The sequence below is a fragment of the Urocampus carinirostris genome, chromosome 17 (genome assembly GCF_059441175.1).
Source record: "Urocampus carinirostris isolate Australia breed hairy pipefish chromosome 17, RoL_Ucar_1.0, whole genome shotgun sequence".
Classification (NCBI taxonomy): domain Eukaryota; kingdom Metazoa; phylum Chordata; class Actinopteri; order Syngnathiformes; family Syngnathidae; genus Urocampus; species Urocampus carinirostris.
Window position 1 is genome coordinate 15,119,562 of NC_142365.1, and position 11,476 is coordinate 15,131,037.

Below are 11,476 nucleotides of genomic sequence, written 5' to 3' on the forward strand. Positions count from 1 at the left end.
CACTACAGAGAGCCGGCTTGTAGAGCTATTTCGTTCGCAAACGACGCATCACTAGTTCATTATATCCTAGAATTAGAAAAATGTTGATTAAACGTGTACCTCATCTCATCTCATTAGCCGTACCGCTTATCCTCATTAGGGTCGCGGGGGGGGGGGCTGGAGCCCATCCCAGCCATCTTCGGGCAGTGGGTAGGGGGACACCCTGAACTGGTTGCCAGACAACTCATTCGCTCATTCACACCTAGGGACAATTTGGACCGGCCAATTCACCTGAAAATGCATGTTTTTGGAATGTGGGAGGAAACCGGAGTGCCCGGAGAACATACAAACTCCGCACAGAAAGTCTGGAGCTGGATTTGAACCCACGACGTATACCTAAACAACAATATTTAGTATTGAAAAAAAGCGTCACGAAGGGAACCAGCTCCTGATTGGTGGGGAGCCGGCTCCCGCCGTTCACGTCAAAGAGCCGGCTTGTAGCGCTAGCTTGTTCGCGAACTACACATCACAAGTCAATAATATACTAACAACATAAAACTAATTATTACTGGCGTTTACTTAGACTAAAATGGGCAAACTGTTCACCGAGGGCTGCATGTTTTTGGAGGTTTCTTTTTTAATTTCGTGGTAAAACTTATCAGCTCATTCGCCAGTTGATAGTAGCTTGTTAACAATCCTTTCGATTGGAATCACCTGTGTTAAAGAAGTGAAACCTCCGAAACATCAAACGCTTGTGAGTCGTATTTTAAAGCGTGTTATCAAATTAGCCTGCGAATTAAATAACAACAAAACCTCCCTGGTAAGTAAAAATAGTTAATTATTACGTTTTATGTATCATTTTTAATGAAATTGATTCTCGCGACGGTGGTGTTAACGAGCGTTTTGTGACATAGAATGGATCCCATTATTCACTGCCGAGGGGAAAAAAAACTCGGCAAAATTAGATAAGAACGTGTACACATCTGAAGATATATAATAAATAAATGTATTATTTACCCTTCAAACAGCAAAGAAGCCGTTTTGTTGAAGATGGACTCCACCTTTGAAAATGTGCTGGAGTCTGACTACCTGTTTTCTGAATACGAGGTAAATAAAGAAAACCGAGTGTTCCAAAGGTCTGAAGCACATTTCGAAATTGAATAATCTCAGAAACTATTAATGATAATAAAATACATCAGATAAATTCAAAAGGTTTATACAGTGGAACCTCGGTTTTCGAACGCCTCTCAGTTCGATCAAATCGGAGTCCGACCAAAAATTTAGAGAAATTCTTGCTTCGCTGTTCGGTCAAAAAATCGGAGTTCGAACGCCGGTCATGCGCGAGTGCGTACGCTAGGGTGCGATGCTGAGCGGCGTACGGGTGTAGATCACTCTTTTCGTGACCTACTGTTATCGCGTGCGGATGTGCTTTGTTTTGCTTTCGCTTTTAATATAGGTGTACGAAGTGTTTTATCCCCTAATTATGCCTCCGAAGAAAGTCAGTGCAAGCATCAAAGTGGCTACAGGTGAAAAAAGAAAAGTAGTGCGTACAACTATTTCATTTAAGAAAGAAATAATAGCAAAATATGAAGGAGGTGTGCGAGTGTCTGATCTTGCCTGCACCTTCTGCTGACCACCACAAAGGTAAGAAATCCTATTCATAATTATTTTCTTTATCCTTTTTTTTTATTTTTACACGTTCATGTTAGCGTAATCTTTCGTACGGAAGATAACGATAACGCGAACGTACGATTAGCCTGGGTTAGCTTCATGTTTACGTTGAACATTCAGGGCGTTGGAACGGAGCCCAACATTCAGGGTGTTGAAACGGAGCCCCCTTTCCACTGAACCACTCACCACTTGTTGTGGAGACCCGGGTGCTAAATGACTTGTAAACGACCTGATTTTTTTTATTTTTTCACGTTCATGTTAGCGTAATCTTTCGTACGGGAGATTACGATAACGCGAACGTACGATTAGCCTGGGTTAGCCTCATGTTTACGTTAAACATTCATGGTAAACATTCTGGGTGTTGGAACGGATTAAAACGATTTACATTATTTTTTAATGGGAAAAATGATTTCGGTGATCGAACGAATTGGTTTTCGAACAGGGTTCAGGAACAGATTATGGTCGAAAAACGAGGTTCCACTGTATTCTTAATTTTCACATGGAATCTTCAATATTAGCATCATTCCAATTCATTCAAGTTCTCTTTCGTCCCCCTCTTTCAGGGGGAGTCGCCTTTGCTTGAATTCCCCGGCGGTTGCTCCAACGGTGAAAGTTTGAACTCAGGAGGAGGTTGATTTACACAACTTTTAAAAACCTTTTTTTTTTAATTACCTATAGAGCAAGGGTCTCAAATCTTGCTCGTCATTTGCGGCACGCAAGAGAATAGTTTGTGGCCCCTGCTTTATGTTAGTGTGGCCTCGTGTGAGTTTTTTTATATGGATGCTACCAGGGCCAAAGTGGTCCTCTTTTTCACCCCGCTGGCCTAGAAGTTTAAATGAATGGAACAGCAGTGAGCCCTTAAGATGTATTGTTATTGGGAAGAAATTCGGGTGTATACAAACAGAAAACATTATCATTTTAATACAAGTAAAAATTATATAAAAATGGTGATATAGACAAAAACATATTTACCTATATACAGTATCAGTAATTTTAAATCAAAATTGCATTTTCCTTTCCAACAGACTGTTAGGGTTTACACTAAACCCGTATAACTCTTATGAAGTAGCGTCTCTTCACACATTAAAAGTGGGCTACTTAAAACTTTAAAATCCTCCTAGGCAAAGCACTGGTCTCTGCAACTTTGTTGATGACAATGTCATTGTCTATAGACAGGAGCATTTCCTTCTCAGTGTACATAAGCAGGCCTCCAAAAGTTCCTGAGCTTTTAGCCTAGTTCTCACACATTTTAAAGAGGAGAAGCTTTAAATTATTGATTGTTGTTGACTATGTCAACTAACCGCTGCAGCCTTAATACATAAATGCCTGACGTCTCTTAACAATCTCACTGCTTGTAATCCAACATGGCGGCTAGGAAATCCTCGGAAGCCTTTATAAAAGCAGTCATTTTTCAGGACGCATTCCGTGCATATTTGAAGACAATACTACAGACCTTGACGAGGATTCCAATACAGTGGCAACCTCAGCGTCTTCGGGCAATGACCTTGACAAGGATTTTAAAGCAGCAGCAAATACAGGTTTGGTTCCTGTTTTGTTATTCCGGATAAGAAAAGTAGATTTTTCAGCTCTGGGAGTTGTGGTGAATGAGTCTGCTTTACACCCTTTGATTTAGTCTGGGACACCGACTTCCATAAAATGCATATGGCAGCGATATGCAGTGACAAATTTGACAGCCTCCTGAAGAAGAGACCTGATTTGCACAGCTGCAAGAGCCACATGGCAGCATTCGTCTTTGTGAGAAGTACGTTTCATTACACACTTTGTCCACATTAAAAACAAATAACTTGGGGATTATCTAGTACAGTAGACACCTAGGATACGGCATTAATCTGTTCTGCGGTTGGGATCGCAAAGTAAAATTGTCGCATAGACACCTATGGTAACAAGCCTGAGATGAAAGATTTTTCATCTTTAAGTCCTGATCATTAATTGGTTATGGCCAGGTATTATAGCAAGGGTAGCCATTTTTGTGCCTTGTTAGTTTTTTTTTGATAATTGGAAACTTTGTTTCCATAGTTTTCATGTCTTTGATTCTGTTTAGCATCACTGCAAGCCTTGGGATCCACAGTATAAAAATATGGCGCTCAGTCTTTGACTATTACTCAAAATTTCAAACTGAAATAATAGAAAGGTATTGTGGGAGGTACTTCAACCAGTAGCACCTTGGCGGTTTCATGACTCAAACCAATAGCGGATCAGCATTTTTAAATTTATTTTTAGACGTGACTCGCACAGTCATACCCAAAAACACTCCAAAGCTTGAATTTTGTTAATTTTTGGGCACAAAATTAATTTCTCATTGGTGTTTTATAGTGAGGAAAATGCCGTATATAGGGGCCAAAAACATTTTTCCACACTGCAAAAAAAATCTTGTAAGGTGGGGACACAGTATTTTGAGATTTACTGTTGGATGAACTGAGTAATATTTTTTTTTCTATAGATGTGACGGACACATTGGGACAAGCACATAATTACTACCATGTGGTAGCCTTGGGTACAGGCCACTTGTGCACCACAGGTTGGCTTCGCTTCAACGGGACAATGCTGCACGACTGTCACGCCATGGTCATCGCTAAGCGGGCGCTCCGGAGGTGCGTCCTCCAAATACACTTTCACTCTGTGTCCCTCCACACATTGGTCCATCTTTGTCTTCAGGTTCCTCTTCAAGCAGCTTTTACTCTACTTTGACGGCGATTTCCAGGATAAGGAGGGGTGTCTATTCGAAAGCAGTGCTTCTGGGCCACAACTTAAGCTCAAAGACAAGATCAGTCTTCACCTGTACACCAATCAATGTCCTGAAGGAGCTGCTGATGGCTTCCATTTAAGGTGTGGGTCCGTGTACCGTTTGTTTCTTGTATTCTATTATGAAGGAAAAACTATCATTTTTTTTGTTTGTTTTTGTTTTGTTTTTGAGAAACTTGTTCAAAAAAAACGAACCCACTCTGATTTAACATATTCAAAAAGGAAATACAAACTTTTTTGTTACACAAATCCCTGAACCGCCTGGGTCGTCAGGGCACCACTTCCTGTGGTGTGTCAAGGGCAAGCCTAGGAGCACCCGTCCCTCTCCGGGATGTTTTATTTTTTGGGGGGTTAGGGTTTAGGGTTAGTACTTGTTTCCATGGTTACTAGTAGCAGGAGAAGCCGCCTGTTCTGACCCAGGATACAGCACATTTATCACCTGCCCGTCCTTGTGTAAAGTCCGGCGCATACCTGGCGCTGGCCAGGTGGTGAATTTGGCGTGGACACAGTGCCAACACCACCTAGCCCCTGCACACATTGAGCAGTTTTCAGCTTTTCCCATATGCGCTTTCCTACAAGGTTTTTGGATCTTGTGAACATGCAAAAATGAGCACATACTTACTAATGCGCGGAAAGAAAAAATAAATGAGCGCTGCGTTGCATCATTGTGAGCACAATACTGATGAAAATCTCTCACATTTTAAGAGAAATTTACTGTTTTGAAGTCAAAAAGGGTGACCTATGTGAATTGTATAGATCTGTGGAGATGTTTTGAGGGGGGGGTATTGTGAGATTTCCCAGAGTGAATTGGGCGTTTGAATTTCAGTGTAGTTTGCACGGATAGGAGTACAGACGCTCTCCTACTGACGACCATTCGACTTACGCAAAACGGTAGATGAGAACTTTTTTTTCGGGATGTCGAAAAATATTGTTGTAGGATAAATTTTGTATTGTGTGCACTTTTTTCCGAGTAGAGGACATTACTGTAGTGCTTCTTTCCGTCGCTACTGGTGTGTGACTCTGGGAGCTCACCCCGGTTACTAGTTCGTGTGTAAACATACTATACTGTATTGTATTGTTGGTGTTAAGTGACAAGAGGCGGGCCATTTATTTTGAAACGAAAGTGGAATAAGAAACCTTGATGCGGTTGAGAAAATGGTTGGATCATTTTTTTCGGCCACTCTACCACAGAGGAAGACCTCTTAAAGCTAAACTTCCAAAAGTAACTTTATCTTTATATAGCATATTATTTGATGAAACAATACAGGTTTCTTATACAAGCCTTAAACACGTATAAACCATAAACATACAAAATATAGCATTGGAGCAACTTACGAACAAATTCAACTCACGAACGATCGTCCGTAATCTCTCGTTCGTAAGTAGGGCAGCGTTAAACGCGAATAAATACAGTACAGATACTGTATTTATTAATGCACATTCCTTTTATTAACTGTACTAGAGACAAATATTAGAAAATAGAACAAAAAAAGTCGTCCTAAAAGATATAAATGCAAAAAGTACGACCTTTTTTTTCTCCACATCCTTCACCTTTTTAAGCCCTGACCCATTTTATTGCCTGAATATTTGACCATGCCAGTGCTGTTTTACTGCTGGTTGCCATTAGTAACGGATCAAATGACTTACGCTTGTCATCAGTCCTCTAGAATGAAAAGAAACTCCTGTCAAATATGTTGGTGTTTTTTAATATTTAGAGCACGTTGTCAAAAGCGTCAGCCGGCTGTTTTCCCTCTATCCCACACACTCTTGAGGAATTTAGTGACAGAGTGCCTAAAATATTAATTATAAATTGTTTTTATAATGCTTTTGATACTTAACGCCAATGGAGCCGCACCAATATAACCATAGCGCCCCCGTACGCCTGACACAAGAAAAATGCAGAATTCCAGTGGTGTCGCACATGGTGGGTGCCAGGTATACACTGGGCTTAGTCTTATTATCTACAGGGGGTGAGTCGTTTGTCGTGTACTTAAAAAGTTGAAGGACCATTTTCTCTTACATATGTGTTAACAATGCCTGAGTTCAAATGGCCTTTATAATTGTTTTCAACCTCGCCAATCAGCTTTTATCTTTTAGCAAAACTTTTCGTAATACGCATCATATTAGATAGAAGCAAAAGCGAGGTTGGAGATTGACTTTTTACATGAGTTTTTTATTAGTGTAGCATTAAAATGGTAAAAGTAATAAGCCTGTTTCAAATATAGACCAAAACACCAACCCAAACCCCAACAAAGATGGAAATTTAATTCGAGAGTGTCTAAGAAATGAATGTGCTTGTACGCACAACATAAGGAACTTGACAGAGGCTGCAGTGATGACTAAAATCAGGAGATGGCCTCAGCAGGTAGAAAAATTCCAAATTGTGCACCTTTTTCTAAGAAGGAAAACTAAATGGCAGAAAACTGACTGACGTTTTACATCAGTGAAGTACACCTGTCTGACAACTCCTTTGTTGACTTGCCAAGGGGCAACGATTGCGCCCCACCAAAGCTGCAATGTCACGCCGAGAGTTTACTGGGGCCTTCAGATCTGCTAGAACCAAGCCACCGGGAAGCCCAAGTGTGCTGCATGTCGGGCACAGACAAGCTGTGTCTATGGACCTTGGTGGGCGTGCAGGGCGCGCTGCTGTCCCACTTCATCCGGCCACTTTACATCGAGAGCGTCGTGCTCGGTAATGGCGTCCTACATGTTTGTTGTGCTTGTATGTCTCATGTTATGTCTTCGCAGGAGGCCGGAAGCCGTACGTACCTTTCTTAGCGGAGGTCATCAGCGATTGTGTCGGTGACTGCTTGGAGCACATCCTGCCACAATTCTACAAGAGGCAGCGCACGGAATTTCTGTCCTGCCAAGAGGTCGAGCCCATCCAGGTGTTACCAGAGAATGACGTCCTCAGCATTAACTGGTGCTTCGGAGACCAGGACATCGAAGTGGTGGACGGCAGCAGAGGCCTCATTGATCACAGGTAAGCAACGGCAGATTGTGAAGCCGCGACACTGACCTCTGCGATTTTGCAGCTCTCCATCCATAAGCGGGCCAGGCTTGTCCAGCAGGCTTTGCAAGAGGGCCATCTACAGTTACTTCCAGAAAGTGGCGCAACTTGGCGAGCGCGCCTATTTGCTGAACCTGCACACCTACCACCGCATCAAGGTGCGTTTCAAACAGTTTGTGCGCTAAGGATGCACCCAAATTGAAACTGGAAATCTAAAATGATAACCCTTGGCCAAAATAAACCTCCATTTGTACTGACTAGCCTAAAAGGCATCATTTAAAATGCAGGGTTTTTAAAGGTGGTTGAAATCCTTAAATGCTTAAATTTCAAGCTTTGCCATTGCATTTCTTCCCCTCGTGATTGACGGCAGCTGGCATTAGTTTGTTGGGCATTGTCCTATGACGCATTCTCGCCCCCTTTGGTTCACTACGCTTAAACAGGGCACTATGAAATGTGTATTAGTGCAAGGATTATGTATTCATTTTGGACTATGCCAAAAAATAAAGGTAGCATTTCCCAATGGTAAATTGTAATGGGAAGTTCTTCCCACATCTAAAACTGTAAGCTACATATTAACATTTTACCAAGCACATATAGGGGGAAAGATGTCTCAAAAATATTGACACACGTTTTGGTCTTAACCACAAATATTAGCGAATAATTAAAGATCTAAAAATCATTTGTCTTCGTAAACTGAAAATAGACTTTTGGTGATTTTCAGTACAAATATTTTTAGTGCATCCCTAGTGCACACGTTTCATTTCCAGCATTTGTCTTTTAGATGGAAGAAAGCGGTTATCAGTGTGTCAAGGAAATCATCAAGCAACACTTCCTGAGCCAACACCGCGGCCTGTGGCATGCCAAAAAGCTTGTCGACTTCTTCAGCACCTGAACGCTCCTCCTTTATTTTCAGTTTGTCGTTTGAGTTATGTTTGAAGAAAAAATTGCATTTGTTTCCAGGTCAGTATGCTGTTCTTTTCTCGTGTAGTCTTGGTTGCAACATAGTTCAAAATTTTAAATACTAGCATCGTTAAAACGTCACATTTGGTGATTACTTGAAGACTTTTGAAAGAAAATGGGGGCAGTACTCCTAACGATGAATACTCATGACATTCAAACCAAGCTGCAGTGTACGTATTCTTGCACATTATCGCTTGCTTGACTTCTGTTCATCTTTACAATGTAATGCTGTTATCCTTTGCGCTTTGTACTTTGTGGTTTCAGTTGAAAAGTATTAATGAAAAATTCAGTTCTTGCTGCCTGTGCACTGGAAGCACGATGACAGTTGTAAGGTAAATTACATTTAGTTATTTGTGCATTTCTCAGCCACCTATGTTCCAAATTAACTTGATGAAATCAACGTATTTAACTTGAGGAAATTAACCTGTTTTTCTTTTCTAAACAAGTAATCATTCGCACATACACACACACACACACTATGTTCAGCGCGTGCGTGACTCTGTGTGCATCCAACTAGGTGGTATCATGTTTCTCTGTTTCAAATATTGCCCAAAAGGGGTGTTTCTTTTTCTCTCTTTGTCCTATCAATAAAATGCAACTCAAGCGGGAAAGTTGGCAGACGAGCTGCGACCGTGAAGACGGAAGCAACCCCTCTCCAACAGCTGTTGCAATAAAATCAAATGCCTGGTGTTTATTTTCTAGTGTTGGCAAACTTTTTGAAATAGCTCTCCTACATGTAAAATATCGTTTAGACCTCACTCAGTATAGAGCAAGTTTTTGGTAGGGTTTGAAGAGAGCTGTTGTAGCCTGCCTAAAGTGAACTGTACTGTGTGGCCATGATCCATTATCCTTGAGTCGAGTGTTGCAAGCACTCATGCAATCGTAATCCATTATCCCTGGTCACTTATTGCCATGAGGTGGGATCAGCAGAGCAGACTTGTTGGGTCTGGACTGAAAATAAACGGCACCCGTGTGTCCGCAATCAATCATCCCTGGTTGACTACAGTTGAGGCCAGCAAAGCAGGTATTTTTTTTTTTTCGAGGTGCTGAAGCCTTCCATTGCGGCCTGCATAAAACTGGCGGATATAAATACATTTACAAGACAAGAGTTTTTCTTGTTGTATATTTAGTGTGTTTATAGAGCATTTTGGTGACATGCGATGGACATTTTGATTTGGTGTGCTAGCTATCCAATACTAACTTGATGAATCTGACATCAGTGATTATCACTCATATGTAACCAAAGTGCATAATCTCTGCTATCTTGATGTTAACAAATTATGGAAATAAGAATGGATTGACTCTTGGTAAAATATTTTCGTTACCAACTATTCAAAGTCCGATTTGTACAATAAACACAAGCAGAATTTCAGCTGTGAGCGTAGCCAAAGGCGCAATAATTCCACCGTTGATGTAAAACGAAGCTTTTTTTAATTACGACCGTATTTCTACGCTCGGTCGGTGAGACATCATCTCCGCAGTTGCTAGGTAACAGACGCCTCCCTCGTCACGATGCACACGTAATTGCAGGCTGCTTTGTGCTACTTGGCTGGAAAAAAGAACAAAAAACGGCGTATGATGCGATTAGCGGGGTCGTGGAACGGTTCATTTCCATCAGATCGTCAGGAGGACTGATAACTTGATCTGAGAAGCTTGGGAAGACAAAAATATCAGAATATCATTGCAAAAATCAAATTCTTGATTAAAATAATACCATACGTTTTACTGAAAGGAGCTGTAAGGACTTAGCAACTTTGTTACTCTCTGCCCCCATCTCCTGGCTTAAATTCATGATCGCAGCTCATTCATCAAGTACGTGCAGTTCTTAAGACACGCTCAAATAAACTTATTTTTATCATCTTTTTGAGAGTTTGGGTTGATATTTGGACAATATTTGGAACTGGCCTTTTCTTATTTTTACAATGTTCATGCTACACTAAGAAACTGCGACGATGAGCAAAAGTCACTTTCCATATCTCCCTCTACCCCTCTCCTCCTATGTAATATTTCACATCCCAAAACAGTGTTGCTAAAAGTAAGAAAAGCAGAAGGGTGCGCTGGGGGGAAATGTATACAAAGGCTCTTTGAACTCTGTTAGGCAGTGTTAACACAGTATGGAGAAAATATTGCAATTGCCATTAATACTAAGGTTTTTTTCTTATGCTTGTTTGAAAAGTTCAATCAAATTGGACTCACCAATGAATAATTTTAATCCACTGCCCAAAGATAGCTGGGATGGGCTCCAGCACCCCCCTGACCCCACTGAGGATAAGCAGTGCAGATAATTGATGGATTTGATTTGTAAATGGACTAAATAACATGTTGAGTTTCTTGCGTACCACAGGAGGGCGCCCACGTTACACGACTAGTAATTATATCCTTTCCAGATAGTCTAGGAAAACCAAAATAGATTCCAACGTACGATTCATTTTTCTTAGGTAATTTTTCCCCTGAGTTGGGAATGCTCTCTCAGCTCCTCAGTTGACAAAGGTATTTGAAAATGTCAATCCTGACTCAAGGTAGTTTCTGGTGTACAGAATATTTAAAGATGAATACTGTTTTTTTTAATCTCTCCATGCCATAGTTCTCATTTAAAATTGATGTCAAATGTAAATTCGTTAGGTTACATTTTATAAATACGTCTTCAAGTGTTAGAGAAAAAAAAAACATAACATTTTATTTAAGCATCAATTTGTTCTAGAAGAAATGATTCAAGTCCAATGTACCTTGCATGATTTAAGAACAATCATCATAAGAAGTTAGAAACACGTGCTATTATGCAGTAGAGAGAGGCCATATGAAATTTGTAAGAGAATAGAGCAAAATCTAAAAATGGAAACACAACATTAAGATTATATGATATTTGTTTATTGGATTACATATAAGTGCATTATAACCAGCTGATGTAATAGCCAATTAAAATGGAAGGTTATATATATATATATATATATATATATATATAAAAGCATTAGCAAAATAATTTTTTTTGTATTATCTCATTATATGCAGTCTCCCCAGGAATCAATAGATTTTATTTTTCTATAAAATACTTTCAGACATTCTATATCTTGGTCAACTTAAATTGCTGCCCTA

The 11,476-nt window shown here is 40.4% G+C and overlaps 1 protein-coding gene across 3 annotated transcripts; it reads left to right on the forward strand.

The window, feature by feature from the left end:
- Nucleotides 1-596: 596 nt before the first annotated feature.
- On the forward strand, nt 597-9,064 carry adad2 (adenosine deaminase domain containing 2). Of its 3 annotated transcripts, none has more exons than XM_088321111.1 (11): nt 597-799; nt 1,008-1,086; nt 2,214-2,280; nt 3,066-3,188; nt 3,284-3,412; nt 4,112-4,262; nt 4,327-4,497; nt 6,900-7,105; nt 7,162-7,396; nt 7,449-7,581; nt 8,205-9,064. In XM_088321111.1, exons 2-11 carry the CDS (start codon nt 1,030-1,032, stop codon nt 8,313-8,315), a joined length of 1,383 nt encoding a protein of 460 aa, XP_088177237.1. In that variant the 5' UTR covers nt 597-799; nt 1,008-1,029; the 3' UTR covers nt 8,316-9,064. The 3 variants fall into 3 exon arrangements, with proteins under 3 accessions (XP_088177237.1, XP_088177239.1, XP_088177238.1); XM_088321112.1 differs by having other exon boundaries at nt 658-733; XM_088321113.1 differs by lacking the exons at nt 1,008-1,086; nt 2,214-2,280 and having other exon boundaries at nt 598-799.
- Nucleotides 9,065-11,476: the final 2,412 nt, after the last annotated feature.

Excerpts from the sequence above, each read along its gene's own strand:
- adad2 (XM_088321111.1), top strand. The coding sequence starts at position 1,030 with ATGGACTCCACCTTTGAAAATGTGCTGGAGTCTGACTACCTGTTTTCT. Across the intron at positions 1,087-2,213 it reads ACCTGTTTTCTGAATACGAG|GGGGAGTCGCCTTTGCTTGA; the intron begins GTAAATAAAGAA and ends CCCCTCTTTCAG. Across the intron at positions 7,582-8,204 it reads ACACCTACCACCGCATCAAG|ATGGAAGAAAGCGGTTATCA; the intron begins GTGCGTTTCAAA and ends TTTGTCTTTTAG.